Below are 27,365 nucleotides of genomic sequence, written 5' to 3' on the forward strand. Positions count from 1 at the left end.
AAATATTCTAGAAATTAAATTAGGTCTCAGCATACGGCCGCTATCGCTAACGCATCTTACCTCGGCAAAAAGTTATAAGCTGATTTACTGCGACTAATTTTTCGGTCACGTGCGAAGCCTGCAGGACTTACGCTACCTTTCAGTACATCATGTAGCACATCTTTTACAGAGTGCGGTATAACTGCCAAAACTTCCTCCATTTCAGATTCAAACTGGGCCAAAACCATCCTCTTAGCAACCAGAAATCCGTTTAATCACAAGTCAAGCTATACTGACAACAAAGCTGCAGTTGCTTCTAATGAACAAGCTCATACAGCTTTAATTTTTCCACAAATTGACCAGCAGGTTTAGTTTCCAAAGAGATCTGTCATTCCAAAATATGAAATTAAGTCAGCAGGTTAACAAAATCTGATCTGTGTATACAAATACAGTAAAATATTTCAACTGGATATAGGTAAGCACATTTTCTGGCTATGGTGTTAACACAAATCAGAACTGCCATGCCTTTTTCCTTTTTTTAAGATCAAACACAAATGGTTTCTCACATCAGCACATTAAAAAGCATCTATTGTTTGCATAACCAATAGCTTGTTTAGAAAATGAGAAAAGAATCTGCCCATCACTGCCTCAATATGACAAATAATAGTAATTTTTAAATAGTCCTAAACGTGTAGAAAGATATGATGCAGGAAAGCACTATCGTCAAAACATCTAGTAATACAGGCTTGGTACATTTCGATAACCAGCTTTTATTTTTCACATGTGAAAAATGTAATAAATGGAAAATGTATACATCTCGGATTCCTTTCTCTACTCTGGTATCAGACCTTATTTTCAATCAGACCGTGTCCAGTGAAATACAGTGGGCTATACCAGCTGGGTAACAGACATGAATCAAAATCCATTTTTTGGATCGAAGACAGTATTTTCAAACTAAAAATCAATCTACCAGGATAATTCTTATTGTGTAATCGCTTTCAGTATTCCTCGGAGAACTTTATAGCTCATTAATTGTTGGCTTTCTTTGGGAGGGAAGCAGGGTCCACGTTCTGTCACGTATGCATAAGGAAATCTAAGCACCCACAGTCCATCAGAGGGAAGGGTAATTTCCTGCTTCTCAGGGTAAAATACAGGACAAGGTGGCGGCCCTGGTTGAACCTGAAAAGAAAAAGGAAATATGAGTAGATAATCAAACATCATTAGAATAATTACAAAAAACCACCAACAACCCACAACAAAACTTAAAAGCAAACTGAATCCAAGAAAGTCTCTTAAGTCTTGCCTACCACCACGTTCTCAACCACTTGAGCACATTCCTGGTAATCACTGTGCCATTACTGTGGGAGATCCATAAATTTTCAATTTTATCACAGCGAAGAGTAGGTCCTACCAAAGAGATTGACAATACAAACACAAGCCTTTTGCCTCTCGGGCAGCAGGAAACGCTGTGAGAACAGCGGATTTCAATGCCGCGGCACAGATGGCCCCGAGCTGTAACCTCACTAAACCAACGTGAACTTTCAAGGACTTCAGCAACATTTAATAGGGCTCTTGTAGAATTCATATTAAAGGATTCAGAAGGTCTTATTCACACGAGGAACCGACGTGTGGAACCCACAACGCATAACACAACAGATACTTGAAATAAACACACACCCCCTCAGCAGTCAAAAGCTGCGATACAGCTGTACACTGGGAATGACCAACAAAAGTATCAACACAAACTGAACCTTCAACTCTTGCCTCTGTTTCAAACAATAACACAATAAACTGCATTGAAATACTGGTGTGGGCGTCAGGGTTCAGTCAGTATTCTTCCTTTAACTTCTAAACCAAAGCAGGTTCGTATCTGAGTATTTGAAGGTGTCCCATAAAAGCAGCCAACTCCATTGTCTCGTGATTCAGCCTTAAGGATCTTGTGGCACTTCCCAAACAGCTCCAAGGGTTACAAAATGTCCCAGATCTGTCTCTCCCCAACCAATATGTTTTGTGCTGACTTGTTACTCAGTGACACCACTACAATGAACGCCATTTTTCTTGCCACAGGCTAACAAATAATAAGCATTTACGTGCACACAGGATTTCATACAGCAGTAATTGAAAGAAGATACGCTTGTTCATATTTTACTACCTTAAAAAGTAAGAAAGTGTAAAGAGAGCTCTTTCTCTGTTGTTTTTAATATACATTTGGAAATGGAAAAAAACCCTCCAATTAAAAACCCAACACCTCTTCACCTCCTAAATTCAAAGGGTAACTAATAATAGTTAATCTCAGCAATGAGTCACTGCTTTTCTCTACGACATTTAAAATAAATTCATTCTTACAGCGTCATTACTTACTTGTTCTCTTCTTAAAAAGAAGCAGTTATTACAGTATGGAATGCTATTCATCAATCCTTGAGAAAATATTTTTTTACAACTTACATTATACAAAGTATAAAGCTGGCATAAGCCAATCTTGAACTTTAAAAAACACCCAAACCTGTTTATAAAACAGATACTTCTGGTGACTACTGCCTTAGAGAATTTATCTGAAGTTGGTTTGAGTTGGAAAGAGTTTCTTGTAGCATCCCTCCGACACCCCTTTCCGATCACCCTTGTGCCTTCCAGTCCTAAAATTTACGTTCCAACAACCTTTCTCAGCAGTTACCAGATTCCCTCTTCCATTGCTTACCTGAGGAGTTAACGTGATCTGCAGCGGAGCATCAGGAACCACCACAAAGAGTCTCATGAACTGAGCGTAATGCGGCTTGAGCCCTCGCCCCTGAGTCGACGACAGGATGTACAGCGGCATGTCAGAATTGAGGGCTTTGATGGCGGATTCCTTTGGCCCCCCTCCCATCACTTTCATGACTTTATCAGGCCCTGAACACATGAACCTCCTACCACGTGCATCTTCATATTCAAATCCTACAAAAGCTCGAGCTATGTCATCCCTCCGTCTTCCTCTTCCCATCACAACCGCGCTTCTTTTTCCAGGAACAGCCTTGTTAGGTGCAGGCCAGGAATTGGTATCTAAGTCTCCTTCATCTTCAGCTCTTGTCCTGATGACAATGTCCCAAGGCATTAAATAGTTTGTTCCCGGGATAAAGCCCTGTTGATCTAAGCCTGTGTGGAAGTTGTAAGCCTTAGCAGGCCCCAGCTTAACCAGTGACCAACTGGAGAATTTGGGCAAAAGGCCCTTGGGGCAATTTGAATGGAGCATCCCAGGGAGGTACTCGACAGTGGATGCCTGGCGATCTACCAGGCTTGGCCTTTTCTCACTTTTGGAGTCCCCACTCTGCCCGTGACCTTCTGCATTGTCCCCTCCACCCTGGGCATCAGGTGGGTAGGTGCCCAAGCTGCCCGTGGACTGACCCAGGCTGAGGGCTAAGCTCAGGCCCGTGCTTTCTCCCTGAGTCTGAGGTTCTTTTTCTTTCAGTTTCTCAATCTCGCCTTCCGGAGGGGCAGGCGATGACTCATCCCGAGCAGGCGCCGGATCGGGTGTGCTTGGCTGAAATATGGGAAAGTTGATGTGCTCCAGTTTCCCGCAGCATTTTTCTTCCAGCAGCTATGAGAAAGAAAACGTGGTTAACTTTCCATCTTCCACCTCCGAGATGAGGGAGTTCAGAGTCCTAACATTCGGCAGCTACTGCTAAGATTCAAGAGGTTTTGCGCTACGTGAGAACCAAAGCAGCAATGGGAACACAGCCCACAGACACAAAGGATTTAACATTCACGTGAACACAGTTGAAGCATAAATAGATGCTCCTGCGTGCATGCACTGGTGAAGACTGGAACTGCCCACTCTGGTCAGCGTATCGTGCAATTTCTGTTCCCAGAAACATCTTCCCCAAGCTACGTTTACAAGCCGATGAGGTTAAGAGGAAACTCACTTCAGAACAGAGATTTTGTTAATGAAGCAAAAGCACTGCTTGAAGCAAAAACAGAGACCTGATAGTTACCTGGTAAAAGTCGTAATTAGCTGCTTTGATATCAAAGGGGTCATCCCGAGGAGCTTGTTTCCTTCCACAGTTACAGGCACCAGTGGAACGAGCCCGGCTGTTGTGGTACAGAACTGGAGGATTTCTGTCTGCTTCTGGCTTTTCCCCTAAAAGCAAAATCAATCAAACCCTTGATAAATTGCTCACCATTTCTAGAGATTCTTTAACTCCCTCCACCCACTGCTTCCTCCTTGCTATACACACATGCAAAATGATTTACCAGCAATGCCAGTTCGTCAAGCAACTCCTCCCTTTCCCACTTTTAATACACAGTTTAGTTTAGTGGTGTAACCTACACTGGAATCTTGTTTTTACAACCTCTTCCTAAAAGGCATAAATAGTTCTGCCTGCAATAAATGTGTATCAGACAGTTTCTACTCCTCGACATCAATCGAGCTATTTAAAAAAAAAAAAAAAAAGGGGGGAGGGGGGGGTACTTATGCTTCTGAGAAAACTTCTGTTCTCTTACATATCTATTGTTAGGAGCACTCCAGTGCAGTGCTTCTAATTAGCAAGACGAAATGAGAGTTACTACTAAAATCAAAGTAACTACTGCCAGCGGACTCACTCCTAAACATTACTCAAACCTAAAGGAAACCTGCACAACAGCTCTGCTGTAATTAATCCCACCATACAAAGACGAAGCTTTAAAGCTGCCAAACTTTCATCTTCCATAAACACGCAAGAGCGGGTGTTTTCAGCCTAGGACATTTTGAAGCAGATCCAAAATGAAACCATGAAACCCAATGACGAGTGAGCTTCTTCACCTGCTTTTGGGAGCAGATGAAACTTATGGACGCAGTGCTGGTCTGTTAAACTTCGCTCTTCACAAAGCTGATGCCCGTTGCTCCAGAACTTGTAACAGTCCTCGTTGAGCTGCATGGCATATTTATGGAAGGCTGGGCCACGGGCGTGCTGGCTGTACACACGCAGGGCCTGGGCCAGCTGGTTCTTATGGACCGTCATGGTGTAATTGTGGGGCAGGTTGGACTGATAAGCGCTGTGGGCCATGGGGAGAGCCTTCTGGCAACGGTTTTCTGAGAACTTGGTGTCTATATCTAAATAGCCTTCCAAGACTTTGATGCTGCCCATGATTTTTGAGCTCAGTTCCCCCGTGAGAGAGGTTGGGTCGTCATCTTTGCCTTCGATGGTCACTTCATACAGTTTTAAAGCTGCAGCAACCCACTTCTGGTAGGTTGGGAGCTCGAAGTGAGAGGGCTGCGGGTTCCTCCCCACGCTGTCATCGAAGCCCTTCTTGCTGAGCACCAGCTCCACGTGCTGCCACAAGAACTCCTTGAGGGTGCAGTCTACAAGCTGCCCAGAGGAGCTGGAGCTGCTGCTGCTGCTCTCTGCGTGGAAGGACAGCTGCTGCCTGCCATGCCGCATCATCTGATACCTCCTTGGTCCAGACAGGGTGGGAGCCAGCAGCGAGTCGGTCTCTCTCATGGTGCAGTTGCTCCTGAGCTGGTCAAGAAGCATGGCCACTGGGTCATCCCCGTCCTGGGCCCCCCCAGCCACAATGTACACGAAAGCCTGGTTAGCAGGCACGGTGAAGAGGCAGTTGATGCTCTGGTTGGTTAGCACCCTGCTCTTGCGGAAGATGCGGTAGATCTGATCCTCCAGAGCGTGCTGCAACCTTCTCTTGGGGGAGTGCTTCTTGGGGGGTGGCTTTTCCAGGTGACCGCAGGGGTCCTGGCCCCTGCTTGGGAGAGGATCCACCTTCAGGGCCCCGTTGAGCTGGAAGAGGAAGAGGAGGCGCGGAGGGCACGGCCTACAGTTGAGCTTCCACTCCTTGCCGACCGGGCAGTCTTTGATGGCGGCTTTCAGGGAGGGCAGAACCTTCTGCCGCAGCCCATCCAGCGCCCTGAAGACGCGGTCGTAGGTGATGTCGAAGGAGCAGGTGGGATGCACCAGCAGCAGGATGTGGCAGACGGAGAAGAGGTAGAGCAGGCTCAGGCAGTGCAGCTTCTCCTGGTGCTTCCAGAACTCGTGGGCCTCGGCGTGCGGCAGCGGGGCCGGGCCGCCGGAGGGGTGCCCGGACCCGGTCTCCCCGCTCTCGGCCGCCGCCAGGTCCCCGCAGGCCCGCAGCAGCTGCGGCGTGTCGCAGATGGAGGTGAGCACCAGGTAGAGCACCCGGCTCTCCTGGCTGTAGTAGGCCTGCAGGTGGTTGTAGTCCTTGCCCGTGGGTTCGCCCTCCTGCCCCGGGACTCCGTCCGCCAGCTCGGGATCCTCCTGCCCGAAGAGGGGGAAGACCTGCCGGTCGCACACGGTGTTCACCAGGGCCGCCTTCTCCGAGCACAGCTGCAGCGCCGTCTTCCCGAAGATGCCCACCACGCACACCTCCTCATCGCCGCCGGACCCCGCCGCCGCCGGGCCCGGCCCCGCCGCCGGGCCGCCCCCCGCCTCAGCGGCAGCCGTGGCGGCCAGCAGCAGCTCCCGCAGGCTGACGGGCCCGGCCGCCATGGCTGCCGGCAGCGCCGCCGGGAACGGCATGGCGCCCGCCCGCGGCGGCGGCGCGGCCTCTGCGCATGCGCGGCCCCGCCCCGCGGACTCACGTTAGGATGAGCCGACCGTGACCTTGACGCTGGGTGCGCGGCAGAGACGGGGCGGAGCGGGCACGGCGGGGCGGGGGCAGAACCCGGGGAAATCGGGGGTCAAACCCGGGGAAATCTGGGGGCAGAACCCGGGGAAATCTGGGGGCAGAACCCGGGGAAATCTGGGGTCTCTGGGGTGCTGCGCGGCCCCCGAAAGGCAGAGGGCGGGCGGGCGGGAGGATGCTGCGCCCACCGAGGGAGCCACCGGGCTGGGGAAGGCAGGTCCTTGTCCCACCGGGACACCACCGGAGCACTTGACCGTGAACTCCAGGAGGCTGCCGGGTACTTGCCTGTAAGCAGCGCGGTCTGACGCGGCCGGTGAGCTGACCCCTGCCACAACCCACACACACTCTTCATACGTTCTCACCCACGTCGCTCAATCGCGGTGGGAACTCGCAGCCTTTCACTTTAATAACATTAAAGTGCTAAAAAGTGATGCTTTTCTTCCAACCGGTGTAATCACCGTCAGGATTTTTTTTGTTTTGTTTAAAAAAAAATGTAAAAACAATACTGAATTTTAGCAAACACGCACATATTTATATTACAAACAGCACCAGTGCTGGGAACACAATAGTCTCTGCTCAGTGGCAGCCGGGTAGCAAAAGACTTGAGAAATTTCTTTTTTTTTTCCCCCATTAATAAGTGCAACCAGATTGAGACACGTTATAAAGGTGCTGCCTTTAAAAAGCAAAAGGCTGCTAAAGGGTTTTCATCACACCCTGTCTTGTGTACACTAGATTTACTTACAAATACATATGCTTGAGTGAGATAAAAATGGGATTCAAGTGACCACGAATGAAAAATACATTGTTCCCGAAATCTACTTTTGTTCATCAAAGCTGTTTGCAGCACTTAACCGGGCTGGCGAGGGACTTTTTGGATGAGCCATCTGTCAAAATAAGAAAAGGGTCAAATCTTAGAAGATCAACTTAGTGCTAATTATGACTGAGATAAAAATATAGTGTCATTCTTAACTGACATTCAGGAAGGAAAACAGACACAGGAAAAAATAAGAGAGACATTATTAACCCTCTGATTTTGTTCCGCAAACTGGAACTATGAAGTTAGAGATTGCAATGAGGCGCTATAAAGGCCATCAAAAAAGCAACTTCCCCCCTTAGTGCTGTCAAATAACCTGCTGGAAGACGAGCAACGGCACTTCCCTCCTGCAGTTTCCTTACCAATAAATCAGGAATCGGTAAAACAAGCGCCCTTATTTGTGGGTACTTCGGGCTTTGGGATGATTATGGAGAGACTGTAACTTAGGTAATACATACCAATAGCACTGCACTGTAGGGAGAAAGATCAGTATGAAATTCTGTGGATTTTAAAGTCAATTTATTGTTCCCAAGAGACACCCCGACTTGCCTGAAATTTGCGCCGTAGTGCCCGCGTCATTATTGGTGTCAACCCAGACCCACATTCAATGTTTTCTTTACTATTTAGTGGAGTGCCACCAGGACTTCTGAAAAGATTGGAAACGGGGAATTATGATTAGTTCTCTGTTTTTTCTAGAAAAAACAAAAACGAGAGTAGAAAGGAATTTACCTTTGTATATTGACTTTCTTCAGATGTTTTCGAAGATCTAACTGATTTTTAGCAGGGGTACTGAAAGAACAAGATAAATTGTCAAAATAAAACATTTTGTACTCTGTAAGCAACGTTAATTACTGTTTAGACCAGAAAAATCCAGTATCAAAGAAAGGAAGAAAGCATCTTACATTAAGGAGGTTGTGATGTGAGCTGATGGCTTGGATTTAGGTCTCAGACTAACACTCTGTAAATCTGAGATGGTAATTAATGCCCTGCATGTCTTCACTGGTGATTCTGCCTAAAGTGAGAAGAGAAATGTTACCACAAATAAACTTTAGAAGGTCTCACTGACCTTAAATCTATTTAATATTTATACTCTGAAAGTCTTCTGTGGTTTATGGCTTTTATGAATCATTAAGATTTGCATGTGCCTTGGATAAAAATAGACTTATTAAAAAAAAACCACCAAACTTTTGCAAACAACGTTCCAGCAGGGAAAAAGAAAACTCAGAATCTATTGATAACACACAGATGTAAAGCTGCACGCCCTTAATGTAAAATTAGCACTGTCCTGCGTGCTAGATGAGACTGGAGTTAGTTACTTAATTTTTTCACTTCCAAGGGCAGAATTAGAATGATTACTTAAAGCTGATCACTGGGCTTTGGGAAGAGAGGAATTAATTTATTGAAAAAAATTCTCTGAGGGGCTAAGAGAAGCACTGCAGGAAATACACCAGTTCCAGGGTGGTGTTTGCCTTGATACACCATCACCCATTTATCCGTGTCCCCTCCGGTTTACCTTGTCCACGCTCAGGTTGCTTGTCTTCCTCAGTTTGACATTCAGAAGATCTTTGAGAGTGATCTGCATCGGCCCATCTTTTTTCAGGGACGGTGCCTGAGAACAAAGGAGGTTAGAAGGGAAATCAGGATCGGCCAGTGACTGAGCATTCACAAAGACCCACATTCCTGATGAAACCGGGTCCAAAGAACCCAGCCATGAGAGGAAAAAAAAAAAAAATAGAGGAACCTTCTTATTCCCTACCAGAAGTGCTTTAGAGCCGTTGCCCCGTTTGAGGAGGAGAGGTGCCGGAGGCAGTTTTGGTGGGGGCAGTGGTGGTGGTGGTGGTGGTGGTGGAGGAGGAGGAAGAGGTGGAGGGGGTGCAGACAGAGGCTGCAGCTGTATTGTGCAAGGCCCGGACACTGCAGACGGCGTCTGGATGGGAGCACCCAGAACTGGTTTATTACACTTCTGACAAAGAGAATGTTCTGAAGACGAAGCTGCAATTCCATTCATCTGCAAGCAATGTAAATAAATAAGAGAATATTGAATCCACTGGTAAAGGTAGATGGAATTTCAGAGTTCTGAATAAAGGTTCAGGCTTCAGTTGATCCAGAAAAACATAAAAAGCCTCTTCCGAGGCTCACCAGCAAGCCAGTTCCCTCTAGCTATGAAGTAACCACCGTTTAGTAATGCTGAACGTGAAGAAGAAGTGAAACACTGCCCAGTGAGGAGCTGTGGCAATACACCGGCAAGGAGGATTGTAAACACGCTGAAGTGACTTGCAGCCGAGGTGCCAAAACCCACAGATATCACACGAATTGTTGCTTAGCTCTGTGTGCTGGACGGGCAGGATGCCTGCGCTGAGACAACACAGACCTCTGAGAAACTCAGAGCCTCAAACCTCCTCGAGATTCCTGCCCTGCTGTAGGAAAGATCGAAGCACAGTGGAAAAGTACACCTGTGAAAATCTTGGCTATATACAGGCAAAAAGCAGCAGGCCTGAGATCTTTTCCTCTTTTCCTGCCTAGCAAGGACCGAGCTCCGTGGTGCTGGCGTCGCCGCTTGTGTGCCTCTGCCCTGGTGCTGCTGTGGGGATCTCTTGGGTCGCCAGGTAACGGGAATAAATTTACGCTTTTCATATCATCCGTGGCTTGTGGTTGGTCCTGCCTGTGCCAGCTCACACAGAAGCTCTTAAAATTTCAGTTTATCTGCACTGACCACAGTTCCTTACATGCTTACATGAGCAAACATCACCCTGCCCCACTGGGACGGAGACTGACCTGGAGCGTTCCTTGTAGTCTGGAAAATTCAGTTTCCAACTTTTCCAGCTGCTCTCTGAACGTATTTAGCTCCCTTAAGTAGATTTGCCATGGAAATATGGTGTCTTTAACCACCTTAAAACTCTAAGCATAAAAAAAACCCCAGATAAGCATTTTCACCACCAAGTTATGTTTCCAGAGACAAGGCTATGATTACTCCTAAAAAGTTCTATCGCAACATCTTGTTGTAATCAATGGAAAGGCACAACACAAAGATCCAGAATTTTACCAAATAATTCCTTGGCAGGAACCCAGAGAGTGACTTTCTCCAAAACCACTTTAACTTCATCTAGGAATTCTAAAGTACAATTCACATTTGACCTGAAAAGCTCATACTATTTCTGTTGTGAAAGAATGACTGCACCCTCTGTCACTGCAAATCCTCCTGATATTCCAATAAAAAGCTACAATTGCACGTATGCATTTAATGCCCACAGTTGCCTCGACACTCTCCTCATATTTATTCCTTCAACAGTAAACACTAAATATACTTTAGATGTTTCAATAGACATTATTAGATTTACAACTTAGTTCTCAAATCTGCCTGTGTATCCCGCATCTGAGTGCTGAGAACAACCCCACGCACTGGCAAAAATAGAGAAGAAGAAAACTCACCTGCGCAACCGTGTTTTGGCACCAAAAATACAAGAACGATGCTGTTGTCGTAAAGGGTTTTACCACATTTTTTACGCTGGGCAAAGCTAATGACCAGAGTGAGGACAGATGGCTTGGGATAGCTGACGTGTTCAGAGGAAGATGACCCGCTGACCTGGGACAGAACATTTCAGAATGAGGCCATAATTCTGTTTATCATTTCAAATTTTTAAAAAAGTTAACGGTGACCAACAATCCGTAACACGATGTAGAAAGGCTTCAAAACCAATACTGTTCCCTCAATTCCATGTGCTGTCCAGAGCAAACCGTGGACCCAGAAACTGATTTAAAAGGAAAAGTTGCAACTGAGCTTCTCCTTACCGTGGAGAAGGACAACCTGAGCCCCGGGGCTCTACAGCATCTCCTTTTTCTTCCAGTAGAAATTTTGCTCGGGCTTTCCGTTTTCGTCTGTATTTCTTTGCCATTACTGTTAAGAAAAAAATACACGTTTAATATTTAGAAATATACCCACTTTCACATGGGGACAGAGCTGTCACCAAATAGGCAGGGAAGAGCGTGAACCACAGCTCCGAAATTTAATCAGAAGTTATTCATATTGCTAGAAGCATAACATACAACTCATAAAATACCCTTTGTCAGTGCAAATCCTCCTAACATTCCAATAAAAACCCCTACAGCTGAATGTGTTACAGCTTTTGAATTGGAATTTCGAGACGATTTGCAGTGACAGAGGGCGCGGCCTTTCTTTCACAGCAGAAGTGATTATTCTGCTCTTAAGTTGCGATGATCTGCTGGGACGTTTCGGTACGTTGGAGAGAGGAGTGAACAACGTCAGAAGTACCGGTTTTATACGGGCTTTTGCGGAGGGATTTTCTTTACCCTGAAGTGACAAATAACTGCATTTCGGGAGAATTACGTCTGGGGAGAACGTAAGCAAAAGGCCCAGACAGAAGGCCCAGGACCGCCCTGCCCGGGGGCGCTTGCTCCAGCGTTACCCCAACGCCCGGGCCCCTCCCTGCCCCCGCGAGGGGCCAGCCCGCTCCGCGGGGATCCCGCCCCGAGGGGCGGGGGGCTCCTCACACCCAGCCACCCCACCTGAGGCAGGGGCAGGGCGGCCCGAGCACACGGGGCCGCCTTGGTTTGGGGTTCCCCCCCCTCAGCCGCCACTCACCTCCCCGCCCGCCGCCGCCGATTCAAACCGCTCCCCGCGCCGCGCGCAGCCAATGGCAGAGCCGCTCTCTTCCGCTCCCCGCCCATCACGCCGTGTTAGCCTCTCGCTGATTGGCCGTTGGATTGACGCGAGGCCGAACCAATCCCAACGCCGCTCCGCCCCGTCCTGGAGAGCACTGAAGATATCCGGCCCCGCTATTGGATAAAGTCTTTTCAGACCTGCCAATCAGCTGCGGGACACCGCTCGGCTGGGAAAGGTGGGGAGGAGGCGGGGGGGGGGGCACCGGCCCACCGGGGGGAACCGGGGGGGGAAGCGGGGAGAGGTAACCGGCGCTCCCCCCTCCGCCCCGCAGCTAATAAACCGCTCCACTTCCCGCCAATTACAGCGCTGCGCTCCCTTCCTCCAACCAATCACCGCTAGATTCCACTCTGGACCAATAGCGTCTCGAGGCTCTCCCCCCTCCCCCCTCCACGTAACCAATCCCTGTCCGCAGCTTTCCTACCAACCAATGGGCTCCCCCCTACCTCGCCGAGGGTTTACATTCTTCCTCATCCAATAGCGAGCTCCCTCTGTCAGCCACGAACCAATAGGAGACGGTCGGAGAGTGACAGCTGCCCAATAGGAGCCGACGACTCTCCCATCCTGCGGAGAAGTAGGGGGGGGGGGGGGGGGGGAGGTGTGTGTGTGTGTGTAGGGGGGGGGGTGGGTATCTCCCCGCCGCCGCCTGAGGAATGTCAACTATTCAACATGGAGACGGCGGTTACCAAGCTCCAGACCATGGTGAGTCCGGGCGGCGCGGAGAGGGACGGGGAGAGAGACCGGGCTGAGGAGCAGGCGGAGCGAGCGTCTCGGAAAGGCACCGGGGGCTGCGGCTTGAGGGAGAGGGGGGGGGAAAAAAAGAGGGGGCGCGGGTGCGGTTGGGGGGCGCGAGGGGTCCCCCCTCGCGCCCCCCAACCGCACCCGCGCCCCCATCCGGGCTCTGAGCGAAGCCCGCGGTGCCCTCAACGGAGCGTCCGCCGCTCGGGTCGGGCGAGTTGGGTCGGGCCGGTCCATTCCGCTCCGCGCACACACACACACACACACACACACACACCCCTTCCCGGAGGGGGGGGCGCGGGGCGGTGCTTGCTGGTACCGCTCCATTCACCCCCCCAGCGCGGGGGCAGGGCCCGGCCATTTCCCTCTCACCTGCCGAGGGGTGTGTGGGGAAGACGGGGGGGGGGGGGGGGAGGTGGGTGGATTCCGTGATTCCTCCCGGTGACGGGGAAAACGGGGCCGTGGCGGGGTGAGGCCGGAGCGGTCCGGTCCGTTTCATTTCCCGGTGGCGGCGGGGGAATAGGGGAAGGGAAGGGGAGAGGAGGAAGGGGGGGGGGGGGGTAGAGCAGAGCAGAGCGCTCCCGGACGAATCCATTTTCTCTCCGTCGGGGGTGAGGGTGGAGCTCACACCTGGGCTGGCCCATTTATTTTCCTTGCGAAAAAAATTTAAAAAAAAAAATTATTTCCCTGTTTTATTCGCTCCCGGTAGCGCGGGGCGGAAGAGGGCGGGGGGGGGGGGGGGGGAGCGGGGTGATGGTTTCCCGCCCGGGATGGTCCCTCCCGCTGGGGGTTGCGGCCGCACCTCGGTCTCTCGCTTTTCCGGGAGAACCGGGGCAGGTAGAGCGGGAGGAGGAACCGGGGAGCTTCCCCCCACGGCCTGGCCGCGGGTGGGCGCTGCGGGGCCGGGCCGCTCGCCATGAGGAGAGGGGCGGGAAGGGGGAGGCCGGGCCGGCGGCGCGACCCTGGGCCCGCCCGGCGCTGGAGGAGGAGTGCGGCGGGGCCGCCAGCCCTTCTTTCTTCGCGGGGTCTGGGCTGTAGCCAGTCCTGAGGAGAGGCTGGCTCTTCCTTCAGCCATTCAAGTTCGTGGAGTTCCCTCAACAGCCTTTAACTTGGTTTCAGCACTCTCTGAGCCAACCCCTGAAGGCAAAGCTGAGCTACCTTATGTAATAGCCGCCTTTCTGCCTGCCCCGCTCACGGAAAAGCAAAAAAAAAACCACCCCAAAACCATCAGCTGTGCCCTGCTTTCACCTACTGAGAGGCACCGGAGAACTCACTCTTTCAACAGCAAAGTTCCTCGTGGCATCCTTCAAACCCTGATCTTCATTTTTGCTTCTATATAATGTAATCTCGTTGACACTTCTTTTTTTTAAAAAGTTAAAATGCTTTGGGAATATTTTATGCATCCAAATGCTTAATAGAGAACATCATTTCTATTCTTAAATCCTTACATAACTTCAAATGCTCATCCTGACATAGTTCTCCAAAATATGATGATCCTTTGGCTTTTGCTTGGAAACTTCCAGAAGTTTTTTTTGTCATTTTAATTGTCCTAGTAGCAGTGTTAAGTATCTTAATTGATAAACCACAAGTGTCCTCATGGAGGAAAAAAGTACATTAAATAATAGAGACAGTTAATACAATAGATATATCTTTGGGTTGGGTGGGGTTTTTTTTCCTCCTCTGGCAGTCCTGGTTTCAAGTTTTCATTAAGAAATAAGTAAAAAAGAGTTTAATAATCTAGTTCTTATCAGCGCACAGTAACATCACCAAAGTGGAATATTAAAGAGAAATTAAGAATCGGAGGAACACTGGGAGAATGTAGCGGGGAGTATTGTATATCCACATTATCCCTTAGCCTGATGAGTGCTAAACTTTCACATTAATACACAAAATTGGTGTGCTGTTTAATGCCCTGTGTTTAAACACCTTTAGTTTACTTTTACTTACTCTATTGCTCCTTCAGTCCCTTTTCTCCAGCATAATGCATCTCTTAAAGCGTTAGGAACCGTGGGCAAGTAAGTGTTTCTTGTCTGGAAAGAAGCAACTGGCTTAAAGTTGTCTAAATGTGAGCTTGTTCTGCTGACGTTCCTTTATCACCTCACTGAGTGGCCTCCACATCATTGCAATAGATGCTTCTGAGTCAAGATTTTAAGCTAGAATACAGTAATTTCTGTTAAGAAACAAAAAGTCACAAGTTGAATAAGTGCCAAGACCCCTCCCATTAGTTGAAAGATCAGATAATTCAAACTATCCTGCCTACTGCTCAGTTTTACCCCATGTTAAAAACAAGGTGGGGTGTTTTGTTTTCGCTTTGAAGGGATCACACTTTTGAGGAGATGGGGTTATTTTTGCTTTCCTTCGGCTACTGAACTGCAGCCATGGCACTGAATGAGTGGTGATAATATGCAGTATTTTAATTCGGTGGCATACGACATTCTTGTTAGAGCTCTGAAGTTGTTCTGATTTCAGTTTTGGAACTCCAGCCTTGCCCGTAGTGTAAGCTTGATCTCCCTGTATCTGTTGTTTGGTGTTTTTTTTTTTCTTTTCTGTAAAGCCTGGTTAAAAATAGTAATTTAGAAATCTATTTAAAGAGGATGTTGAGGCTAGATGTTGAGATTTACTGATTTATTGAATGTTATGGTTTATTTATGTGTTTTATTGAAAGTCTTACTTTCAAGTGATTCTCATTTTAGGGCATGTAAATAGTCAGAGAGGTATTTTGGCCCCCTTAAAGTTAACAGGGGCTTTTAGAGATGGTAGTGGAAGAAGACAGTAATGGGACACTTATGATCTACTTTATGAGCAGACCAAAATGATCATTGCACAAGTAGTTTCAAGGCAGAGAGCTTGTTTGGTCAATTATCCACACAGATGGTGTGTAACAACTTCCAGAGGTTTTGAGATTATAGCTTGGTCTTTCAGCCTGTTCTAATTACCCCAAATCATTTGGGTAATCCATTTGAAACTGAACTGATTTTGCTTTCACCCTGTTAGTCTTAGTTTTCTGTTTGATTCTTCTGTTACTTTCTTCTAGCAGAGGATAGAAGATCCTACTCCTGGTTCCCACCTTCCATTAAAACTGCTGGGTGGCACAAGGCAGTTGCATCTTCACCCTTCTGTTTTCTTTTTTTTTTTTTAAGAAAAGGGTGATTTCATAAATACACCTCAAAAATTTCATTTATTAATTTCCTATATCTAAACCTCATTCAAAAGTGCAGTATTTTTCTTTGTCAGTGTTTATGTGGTAAAAGGAAGACTAGGGAAATGTGGGCCCTCTCCAGAAGACTTGGTTGCCCGGGATATGGAGAAGGCTGAGGTACTCAACAACTTTTTTGCCTCAGTGGCTGGTGAAGATTGGGAGAATGAAGTACCACCCACCATAGGAGATCAGGTTCAAGACCATCTAAAGAACCTCAAGGTGCACAAGTCCACGGGACCCAATGAGATGCATCCACAGGTCCGAAGAGAACTGGTGGATGAAGTGGCTCAGCCATTACCCATCACAGTTGAGAATTCGTGGCAGTCTGATGAAGTTCCCGCTGAATGGAAAATGGGAAACATAACCCTCATTTTTAAAAAGGGAAAAAAAGAAAGACCCGGAGAACTACAGGCCAGTCAGTCTCACCTCCGTGCCTGGCAAGGTCATGGAGCGGATTGCCCTGGAAACTCTGCTGGGGCACATGGAAAATATGGAGGTGACTGGTGACAGCCAGTATGGCTTCACTAAGGGCAAAGGGTGCCTGACAAATTTGGTGGCTTTCTGCGATGGGATTACAGAGTTGGTGGGTAAGGGAAGAGCAACTGACGTCATCCACCTGGACTTGTGCAAAGCATTTGGCTCTGTCCTGCACATCCTTGTGTCTAAACTGGAGAGACATGGAGTGGATGGATGGACCACTCGGTGGAGAAGGAATTGGCTGGATGGTCGCATTCAAAGAGTCGTGGTCAACAGGTCAATGTCCAAGCAGAGAGCGGTGACGAGTGACGTTCCTCAGGGGCTGGTGTTGGGACTGGCCCTGTTTAACATCTTTGTTGGGGACATGGACAGTGTGATCGAGGCACCCTCAGCAAGTTCCCTGATGACACCGAGCTGTGTGGTGAGGTCACACGCTGGAGGGAAGGGATGTGCCACCCAGAGGGACCTGGACAGGCTGGAGAGGTGGGGCCCTGTGAACCTCATGGAGTTCAGCAAGGCCAAGGGCGAGGTCCTGCCCATGGGCCGGGGCAATCCCCAGCACAAACCCCGGCTGGGCGAGGAGTGGGTTGAGCAGCCCCAAGGAGAAGGACTTGGGGGTATCAGTGAATGGAAAACTGCCTGTGAGCCAGCAACGTGCACCCACAGCCCAGAAGGCCACCCGTGTGCTGGGCTGCACCCAGAGCAGGGTGGGCAGCAGGGCCAGGGGGGGATTCTCCCCCTCTGCTCCACTCTCGTGAGACCCCCCTGCAGGGCTGGGTCCAGCTCTGGGGGCACCAACAGCAGAAGGACACGGACCTGCTCGAGAGGATGCTGGGGGGGCTGGGGCACCCCCTGTGAGGACAGGCTGAGAGAGCTGGGGGGTTCAGCCAAAAAAACCTTACAGAAGGGAGATTTAGATCAGATCTAAGGAAGGAATTCTTCCCTGTGAGGGGGGTGAGGCCCTGGCACAGGCTGCCCAGAGAAGCTGTGGCTGCCCCCTCCCTGGAAGGGTTCAAGGCCAGGTTGGACGGGGCTTTGGGCAACCTGGGCTAGTGGAAGGTGGCCCTGCCCGGGGCAGGGGGTGGCACTGGGTGGGCTGTAAGGTCCCTTCCAACCCAAACCAGTCTGTGATTCTATGTTGATCAGAATATGTACGTTGGCAACTATGTCTCACCTATCACAGCTTTGAGTGTCTTGCTTCTCCTTCTGCTTATTGTTTCTTCTTCCTGGATTTCCTGTGAAGTCAGCTCTCTCCACAGAAGTGTGATAAAATAACACTTATTTCCCCAGAGGTTTTGACACGCATTTCATGGAAAGCTTCATTTTAGTCTTGTGGACCCAGGGATAAACATAATTTGTGGGAGCTTAAAAAGAAAAATGTGTACGAAAATACCAGGTAATCGCTGGTTATTTGTGAATATTGCTCAAAGTACAGTAGCTGAGTGAACCATAACTTCTACAATCTAAGATGAGATTCGCTGCTCAAAAGATCATAAAGCTGATTTTTCAACAATTTAAATAAGAATACCAGGTGCTGTGTTTGAGGACTTAGGCACCTGAGACTGTGCTGCCCAAGTGTTCATTGAAGTCAGCTGGGACTGGAAATCTTCCCAACAGCTTCAACAGACACAGGGTCAGGCCTCTAATGAAAATAGAGTAGGTGGTAGTTGCTGGTGATAGATGTCTCCTTCCGTACAACAACCGTTTCATTAACCTTTAATGCTCAGGACTTCACAACCTGAGCTCTAGTGCCTTCCAGTGTGCACTCCAGCAGCCTGCACTGGGAGAAGTGTTGTGGGCATCCATCTGGTGAAATTTGATAACAAATGGATAAACTGTCAGATGAGCTGAGAGTGCTTCACTGAGACCAATTTAGTTAATACCTGTCGCCGTATTTTTGGTGTAGTGGACCTGCTTCTTTCATTGAGTGGTGTCTGTCCAGTGCCCTTTTTATGTTGTACTACTAGTGATCGTGCACAAAAAGCAGTGCAATGTTAAAAGGGCATTGGCCAGCAATACTATCTACGTTACTCATTGTTCTTGTTTTTCTAGTCAAAAGTCGCTATTGTACGTCTGAGACCAGAAGGTGATTTGAAAAAACATCTGTAAAATGGGATTGCCACTCATTTATTCTTTTGCGTTCACAGTCTTCTAGTTACTTGCCAAGGAGGAACGTTAATTGGTCTTTTAATGACAAATGCCATCAACTCTGCGTGTGTGTTTCCTTAGAAATAACTGCCCTGCAAAGAGGAACAAGGCATTCTTATTTCCTACCTTGTGTTCTAGAGAAATGGGACGTGTGTGGAGATGATTCAGGTTGTTGCTCTGTGTGCACCAGCCACCATCCATCTCTCCGTTCTTGGGTTGCTTTGCATTTTTGTTGTCAGGAATCCTAGTGCCTTCAAACCCTAAGAGTTTTTTTTTCTTGAGATTTATGCAATACACCCCTTTCATGGTGCTCTGCCATCCATGTGGTAACCCCCAGCGGTAATGTATGTCCACAATGTTGGGAAATAAGTGTGTGTTTAAGTGCTTTTTAAAGTGATTCAGCACCTGCAGATGAGAATAACAAACTCTGGTGTCCGGAAAACATTCCCTGTAATGCAGTTTAAGAACATTTGTCTGACAGTGGTTTAGAATCTTTTCTTGCGATGAGGCAAATCTAGAAAAGAAATACATTTGGAAATGTAGTTTCCAGTTAAAAGAACACCAAATTGTTTGAAATTGAATTTCTGACAGATCTGTTGAGCATTTTGTTGGGTCTTTTTTTTTTTTTTTTTTTTTTTTTCCCCCCTCTTGGTCAGTAGAATGACAGGGATTATCAACATGTGTGTCTATCTCAGGACTTGGTGAACATTATTAACCTTATCCAATTCTCCATGATCCACAGAAACCACTATCTGACTCGACCTCTTTTTTCCAAAGCGTATTTTGAGCGTATTGATTACTTGTACAGAATTCTTGCTGCTAACGAATGCTCTGACTTTATTGCACTACTGTACTTTACAGCTAGCAGTGCAATAGTATTGTCAAAGCATCTGAAAGCAGAGGACGCAGCAATGGCTTGAGTCTTCCCTCACAGTTTCTTTCTTCCAAGCCTGTGAGTAAATTACAAATTTACATTTCACAAACTGCGTTTTCCTTGTGATTGTTGGGCAATACTCATCCTACCAGTGGTCCTAACCTATAACACTAAGGTGAGATTTTTGCAGGTGTATGTTTCCTGAAATACAGCAAGAAATAAATATTTATAAAACAAAGGGAAAAATATAATATTAAATCATAATAGAGGAATATATGGCTTTGCTTAGTAACATGCTTTGAAACAGCTGATAATAATTTTGAATTCTTTTAGAGTTAGCATACTTTTAGGAGAAAGCAGTGCTACTGAACTGTGTTCATAGTTTCATTAAGCACAGATCTTAAAATTGCAGCCTCATGATGGATAAGCATTCAGCTTCACATTCAATTTTTACTGTCTTGAATCAAAGTAGTAGCCTGGTATTAGTAGCTTATGGTCGTTCTGTAAATCTCAAGTATTTCAGGAACAGAGCTTTGTGGATAATTTTGAAAGCCACCCATATTCGTTGTCTGCCTTCCCAAAAATTAATCAAATGGAGGAAGTGGAGAAAAGCAAAAAGTTATCTTTTTGGGGTGCCTGCCTCTAGGAATGAAAACCTAAACATGTTTGCTAGGGGAGGAGAACAGAAACGGTTGAGCAGTTAGGAAAAAAATCCCTCATGAACTCTTTAAAAATACATAGTGTAATAAAAAGTATTTTATTCTGACATCTTATCACGACTGGTTTCTGGGTTAGATGGGGGAAAGAGTTTTGCTGGGCAGATGGTAAGTTATGGGAGTAATGGGTGAAAGCTTTCCCTTTGTATAACTGCTCAGGGTCTTTACTAGATTTATTTTCCTTAAGATATTATTAAAAAATTTACTGAAGGTGTGTCTGTGTATGAAACATCACGCAGTTTCACTGCATCAGAAAGGCAGTTTCACTGCATCTACTATACTTGTAGAGTATCTTGGATCTAAAACTATTCCTTTAGGCTCTCTGAAGTTCCAGATCCTCAAGGTATTGATGGCAATTCCTGAAGGTGGATCCCAAAGGCTGACGTTTAAAACCTAAACATCCTTTTGGTGTCCAGGCCTGACTAGAGGCTACACCCAGAGACTGCTGAAGGTTGTCACTTTAGCTACTGTTACAGCACGGGCAGTTAGTACTTTGGGATATGGTTAACAAATAGAGCCTTATTTTGATCCTTAAAAAAGTTGTAATGGTCACATCAGGGTTAATCTCCATATAAACAGTGAAAACCAAGTTAAGTAAGTTACAAGCACTTTTAACTTCCCTTCATCACTGTCTCTTCTGTGACTGTTAAAATCACCAAATGATTACTTTAAAAAATTAACGAGCTGTTTGTGAACTGGGAAAACTGCCTTTCTTTCGAGCAGAAGTCCTTAATAGATATTAAAATTGCAGACTAAAATTAATTAAGTAATAATGCTATCAGCAGACTGTTTTACAAGGCAATTAGATAATTCTCTGGTGGCTTATTTATCCCAAGGAAAGACATGTGATGTCATCAGTTTTATTATCTATTTGTCAGTTTGGTTTATTGGGGAATAATAAAATGTATTATGGGTATTATAACCATCTGAGAGAATGATTTCCTAATATAATTAATAATAAAATCTCTCCTGATATGTCTGGATCCTGAACACTTATTCATAATCTCTGCTGTGTAAATATCTGAGTATTGCAGTTTTGCTAACATGACTTTTAATATTTGAAAAGAAAAGGAACTAGCCAAGAAAAAGCTGTAAAAAGCGATGGGAAATATGTTAAAAACTCAGGAGAAAAAAAAAAAAAATCGAACACCTGCATCTAGTGAAGATCAGTTGAAAAAAGAGGCATGTTTTGTTCTATTGATAGAACTTCTTCAAGCTGGGATACTACTTTAAAACTTCATTTTGAGAGGTTTGGCATTACAAGGGCGTGTAACATAGGAAGAGATGGAAAGTTTTTCATGAATTTTGGGGAGCTGCGTGAAAAAGGTACTCATGGCAAGGTGCAAAGAGAAGAATTGGGTAATTCGGGTTAGGCAAATGGAAAGAGGGTAAAATTAATAGAAGTATGTGTGTGTACACACACACGTAATTCTTACATGTGGTTATGTTAAGTCTGAAAGTTTACTGCTTTATATTTTTCAGGCTGGAAGTGTGTCAGTGTAATGGGCAAACGTTAGCTCATGGAATAGATTGGAGGGATAGAAACTTACTTTTATAGTACATGAGCCTTTAAAACAGAGGCATCTGGATGCTGCTTTCCTGAAGTACCAGGAAGGTTGGGTTTTGTCTGTAAATTTTGGTTTTTAATTATACTGTGGCTAACCTTAAATATTTTAGTTCCAGAAGGCAGAATCTGATCTGGATTATATTCAACACAGACTGGAGTTTGAAATAATGAAAAGTCTTCCTGATGATCCAGCAGCAGAGGTAGTATTTCAGATTAAATCAATAGATTTTAGTGCATTTTGCTTGAAGTTGGTAATAAATGGTAATTTTATTTAATCCTAAAATATATGTGGTTGTTCTTTCATCTAGTTGTCAGGTATTTATTAAGTATTTCTTGCATCGTGTATCAGGATAACTGGCCTAAGATGAATTCAGTGCAGAAACCAACAAAACCCCCTTGATTTCTTGGTATAGTGAAATTCTCCCACGTTCTGCTTTGAGAAATTAGTAGTAGTGTCAACACCTAAATTGAAGAGACAGATTCCAATCTGAGATAAAATGCACCCTTGCTCTGAGGTCAAAGATAAACTTGCTAATGAGCAATGACTAAATTCAGATTCGGGGGGGAGATGAGAGGAAAACAATAAATGCCATCATGTAAAGGATTTTAGAAATAAGTTCTTGTCTCCGTGTATATTGTGAAATATAGTGGAAAAATAATCTTTTTAGTCAGAAGACCCTAACTTATTCCAACTCAGAAAAAACATTGAAATTCACCAACGCAATAAATTCATCTTCCTGTGTTTGTTGTGGAATCACAGAGTTACGCTGTTTTATTAGCACTACCTATCAATTTTGCATATGAAAAATTAAATGTATAAGATGAAACAGATGCTCACAGCTACACGTTTCATTGTAAAGGGTCATTTTGTGGTATGTTTTAGTGTCTTTAACGCCTACGCTTTTAATTGGTATGTGGCCACATTAAATTTCTCTTCTTAAACAGTTTGAATGTCCTTTTAATTTCTACACAGGAAAATCCAATTGCCCTCTTGGAAGAAATCTCAGTGGTGAAATCTCGTTATAAACTGTTATGTATGCAACTGGAAAAAATTTACATAGAGCAGAGAGAGTCCATGAAGGCCATCCATGCTGCTCTAGGGAACACAGTGAAGGTGGTTCAGGTACTACAGCAACATGTTGATGTTGAGGTAGTATTTTCATTTTAATCACTTGGGTCTTCCTCCTGTAAATGAACATGTATTTGTGTAACCTTTATGTAGATGGGAGTAGTTTTGTTGGAAACTGTTCTAAGTGCAGACTGTTAGAAGACTGTTAGAAGATAAGACCATTTACCTGAAGAAATGTTTGCAAGATTGGAGCTTTTTTTGTAAATCACAAGTCTGATTCATCACTTAACGGTTAAGCTAGTGGTGTTCAGTTCTGGGGTTGAAGTAATACCATAATAGTGTGAATAGCGTGACACACATTTAAATAGTTTCATGGAAATTGATGCCTCTGTGCACAGCTGTGTCCCAGTTCTATACTGACATTTTTTAAAAGTAGCCATCTTAAAGAAATTAGAAAGTGAAGCCAATTTTAAAAGGCAAAAAAAGCTTTTAAATAGCAAATATATTTTCACGGTCTGAAGTGAGTAAATTAAAGCCAACGCATTGTAACATACATGGTGGAACTGCTGTTAGTACAAAGGAGGCAGTTTTTTCTCAGTATGATAATGGCTATCTGTTAAAAAAAACAAACCCAAAACAGTAAAAACACCTTTTCATAAGTGGTCTTCAGACACTGCTTCATTACAGTTTTGAAGAGGTTGAGAAAGTGTTAATTTTGTCCCTTTACAAATAATATGATTTAGATCAAAAAAAGCTAATTGATAGTCTAGTGGCAAAGACAGAACTGGTGTGACTAAAACACATTCCCAGATCTCATCTCTCACTTTAATATTCTAATGACAGTGCCCTGAGATTGTGTTTAATCTGTCAACAGCTCTAGACAAGTTACTCTAGACAAGTCTTTGTAGATAAAATACACTGTATAATGGTTTAAAAGACAGTAGTTGTACGTCACAGAAAGGAAAAAATATTTTCTCTCCCTGTGTTCCAAGGGTACGCTGCCAAGAATAATTTCATATTTGCATTTTGTTAAAGTGGGAGACTCTTGTCTCTTGGGTTATATTTAGACTGTTTAGATAAAGATTCTGTTGTACTTTGTGTATTTCCTAAACCAAAGATGAATTAAACTGGTATGGAGAAATATAAGTGTTTAAGTGAAAGACTTCATTCTATTGAATAATTTATCTTCTTTCCATTGAATCATTTATAGTATTGATGTTAAAGGAATATTATGGCTGGATTTCTCAGAAATACTTTGCTTTCATCTGAAGGAAAGTAGCAGTTTACTATTTCCATGAGAAGAGGGCTATACAAACATTGAGTTCTTCTGTAAATATCATCACCCTAGGAACTGAAAGTATCAGAGTTCTCTGTTTGTGGTTTGTTTTTTTTTTTTCCTAGTGCTCACCTCTGTCAGAAGAACAGACTGCAGCACAGCAGTTAACCTGCCAAACTGCTAAAGAAATGGAATCGCTAGCGGAAGAGGTAATTAGGCCACAGAGTGTCAGTATTCCAGAAACCCTTAATCCTGAGTATAGCTCAGCTGAAGTCAGAAGGGCTGTTTTTTGTGACTTAATACCTCTCAAATGAATGGAATTTTTCAGAAATGGGACTAAAGTTTGTATCAAACCTTTTCATTTTTATTGTATACTGATGAAAGTTTATGATTTGTTCCAATTAAATTGTCCACAAAGGAAAAATTTGCTGTGATGGAAGACTTTGTTCCCCGTATTTTTTAATTGGGATGTTCATGTTTCTTTTCAGAGATGCAGTTGGTTGCTCTTGTCGATCCTATTGTTCTGTTAACTCATTATATAGGAACCTTTTGGGTGGGAGTGAAGAATGATTGATTCAAACCAGTGTGTATCAAAATGGAGAGAAATTTAATTTCCTGTAAAATATTAAATAAATAAATTTTGGAATACGAGTAACAATATATTCAAACTGTAATGCAGTAGAACGTAGATGTAAACTAATACTTGTTAAAAAGTCATATATTTTCCCATAACTCCTAAAAGCACAAATTTCTAATATAATTATCTGCAAGAGGTTTGGTCTGGGTCTGATATTAAAAAGGTTAATAGAGTGTGATTATCGTATGTCTGTATCTTTTCCTGCGTGTCTTCTCACTTCCCACTGCTCTCCTGTCAAAGGATGCCTCGCTTTCTGTCCCTTTATTGCCACAGTTGGTTTGTGTGAAAGCTGTCTGGTATCTTGCAGCTTCCTTCCCTCTTTGCTTGCAAATATCTTCTCCTACCTTGATAAATGCTCTCAATTTCTGTCTTTGCGTTATTTAATTCTAAAGAACTGAACATACAGCTGGCATAAACCAGGCCCAATGCCAAATATAGCTATATCCTACAGCTACTGAGGCCAGTTTAATTGGTATCCGTCCCTGTGTTGTCACTGAGTGTGTTTTGAAGATGTTCTCTGAAAGGCAGAAAGAACGGAAGGATGTCACAAAGGCCCTGGGATTCTTTCGTCAGTGCTGTATTTCTGGCTGAGGCGAGTTTGATATAGCTGCCTTCAGCTTGTCAGAGCTGTCAGCCTCTGTAGGTTGCCTGAGAATAGGAAAGCCTTCTTTTTCCTTCGCTGCAGGTGCAGTGCTTTCAGCTAGATCCATACCAGAATGCAAAGAATAAGCCCTCTCCTTTCTCTTCTAGAGGGAAAACCCTCTAAATTAATTTGTTTAAAAATGGCTCGTATGATTTGATCATTTTCAAAACTGAATTTCAGGTGCTTCAGAAACAGATTTTTTCACTTTGGTGTCACTGTACAGATGTCCAAAACTGGGTGTATTCAGGAAAGTTTTACTGGCACAGTCACACCACCAAACTCCTTTAGCTTTTGGAATCTGCATCCAGACTGGAAAAGCAGAGCCCTGCTGCTAAACCACGACCCCTGAATGCCTGCCCTGAACGCACCAACCCCTCCCGCCTCGCCGAGCCCTGACCCCTGGCTGGGATGTGTGCTGCGGATTTCTTGCAGGCTGATGTTAAAAATGAGGAAGTTTTTAACTCGGGAATTCTGTCTCTTTAACCCCTAAGGTTGGATTCGCAAGTGACTGTTCCCAGTTTGAAGTAGTACAGAAAAGTTGATGACAGTCTGAATAAGCGTGAGATTTACAGAGCTTTCACAAAAATCGTTCGTTGAACAGTATGTGCTTTTTAGCCTTTTTCTGCTAGACATGATGTTTGATACCCAGTTTTGCTAAATAGTTTGCTTTTGTCTTACAGAGCAGCAGTGAGTGTTTCACAGATGAACAAGATGAATGTGAAAGCCACTGACTCAAGAACAGGAATCTTGAAAGAACTTGCTATTGGGGAACTTGCCAAACAAGGAAACGTTGAATTAGTTGTGTAAATGTAAGCTCAGTCCGTTCTCATTTGACACACAAGCATCTTGGTCATAGCTCCTGGATTATTAACAAGCAAGTATTTCTGTTGCGTCTAGGAGTTATAAGGCCACTGTTGGAAAGCTGTTAATGTTTCTGTATACAAATTCTCTTTATAATACTTAAAATTGCAGAGTTAAAAAACATTGAGGTTGGTATTTTAGCCTGGATATTTGTAGGACTATAGTTGATGCGTTTTGGGAGAGTATTGTTAGCCACGTGACACTTCCATATTCTTGCTTACATTCCAGAGTGGGTTTTTAACACAAATAACCCAAGCCACTTAATTGTACTTACATTCCTGAATAAATGATGAAAGCTAAGGAGACGAGGCCATAGATTTATTGAGCTTTTTGTTTACATGACTCCTGACCCTGAGCCCTGCCCTAACCCCTGAACCTGGTCCCTGACCCTTTTAATTTTCCTTTGATGTGAACTGTCTTGGTTTTTTTTTTTTTACAGTCCAGCAAAACTGCAGACTCACAGTATAGCTGAGGTTGGAAGGGAGCTCTGGAGATTGTCCAGTCCAACCGCCTCCTCAGAGCAGTGTCCCAAAAAACTCGAGGACAAAGACTTAACCTCCCTGGGCAGCCTGTTGCAGTTTGACCACCCTCATCATAAAAAAAAAAAAAAAAAAGGATTTTTTTTTTCTTATGTTTAATGTTTTAATGTTTATTTCAGCCTAATTTGAGAAAGTATGTGAATTTTATTAAGTTCCTACTTTTTTTTCTGAAAAATGATGACTGTCAAAGGAGAGAAATTTAAATCAGTGCCCTTAGGAAAGGGAAGGCTGATTTCTGAACTCATCAGTGAACTGGCTGGTCTACTTAAGAGTTTGTTGTGAAAGAAATTCACAGAATCCAATAGAAGTGTTAAGCATTTATTATTTATTAGCAGTGCTGGGATTGCCCTGGGGATTCTCCACCATAAGGACCCCCCAGAACTAGCAAGGCACATCAGTTTACATACAGACAAATCATACATATTCATTACATTTCCTGGAAAAGGGTGTCTTATAATAATGAGTTCCCGGAGTTCATTTATATCGTCTAGGCATGCCCAGGGAAAATAGAGTGAGGGTCTTTGGAAGTAGTACGTGGTCTTCTTGA

At 44.9% G+C, this 27,365-nt stretch overlaps 3 protein-coding genes across 6 annotated transcripts; 1 reads left to right on the top strand and 2 right to left on the bottom strand.

The window, feature by feature from the left end:
* Positions 1–245: 245 nt before the first annotated feature.
* SMG8 (SMG8 nonsense mediated mRNA decay factor) lies at positions 246–6,484 on the bottom strand. Its single transcript, XM_074922972.1, has 4 exons — positions 4,751–6,484; positions 3,945–4,090; positions 2,675–3,550; positions 246–1,158 (listed from the first exon to the last, which is right to left on the bottom strand). Exons 1-4 carry the CDS (start codon positions 6,474–6,476, stop codon positions 961–963), a joined length of 2,946 nt encoding a protein of 981 aa, XP_074779073.1. The 5' UTR covers positions 6,477–6,484; the 3' UTR covers positions 246–960.
* A 913-nt stretch (positions 6,485–7,397) lies between these two features.
* On the bottom strand, positions 7,398–11,289 carry PRR11 (proline rich 11). Its single transcript, XM_074923060.1, has 9 exons — positions 11,186–11,289; positions 10,826–10,979; positions 10,172–10,294; positions 9,153–9,404; positions 8,910–9,005; positions 8,299–8,408; positions 8,126–8,185; positions 7,946–8,042; positions 7,398–7,466 (listed from the first exon to the last, which is right to left on the bottom strand). Exons 1-9 carry the CDS (start codon positions 11,287–11,289, stop codon positions 7,398–7,400), a joined length of 1,065 nt encoding a protein of 354 aa, XP_074779161.1.
* A 1,406-nt stretch (positions 11,290–12,695) lies between these two features.
* On the top strand, positions 12,696–26,582 carry SKA2 (spindle and kinetochore associated complex subunit 2). 4 transcript variants are annotated; one of them, XR_012634846.1, is made up of 6 exons: positions 12,696–12,776; positions 21,904–21,993; positions 22,767–22,943; positions 24,264–24,347; positions 25,910–26,018; positions 26,099–26,237. XR_012634846.1 is itself a non-coding variant. In XM_074922946.1 (5 exons), the coding sequence occupies exons 1-5, from the start codon at positions 12,744–12,746 to the stop codon at positions 26,147–26,149; spliced, it is 435 nt and encodes a 144-aa protein (XP_074779047.1). In that variant the 5' UTR covers positions 12,696–12,743; the 3' UTR covers positions 26,150–26,582. The 4 variants fall into 4 exon arrangements, 2 of the variants coding, with proteins under 2 accessions (XP_074779047.1, XP_074779048.1); XR_012634847.1 differs by having other exon boundaries at positions 22,767–22,916; XM_074922946.1 differs by lacking the exon at positions 25,910–26,018 and having other exon boundaries at positions 26,099–26,582.
* The last annotated feature ends 783 nt before the right edge of the window (positions 26,583–27,365 follow it).

The sequence above is a fragment of the Athene noctua genome, chromosome 19 (genome assembly GCF_965140245.1).
Source record: "Athene noctua chromosome 19, bAthNoc1.hap1.1, whole genome shotgun sequence".
Taxonomy (NCBI): domain Eukaryota; kingdom Metazoa; phylum Chordata; class Aves; order Strigiformes; family Strigidae; genus Athene; species Athene noctua.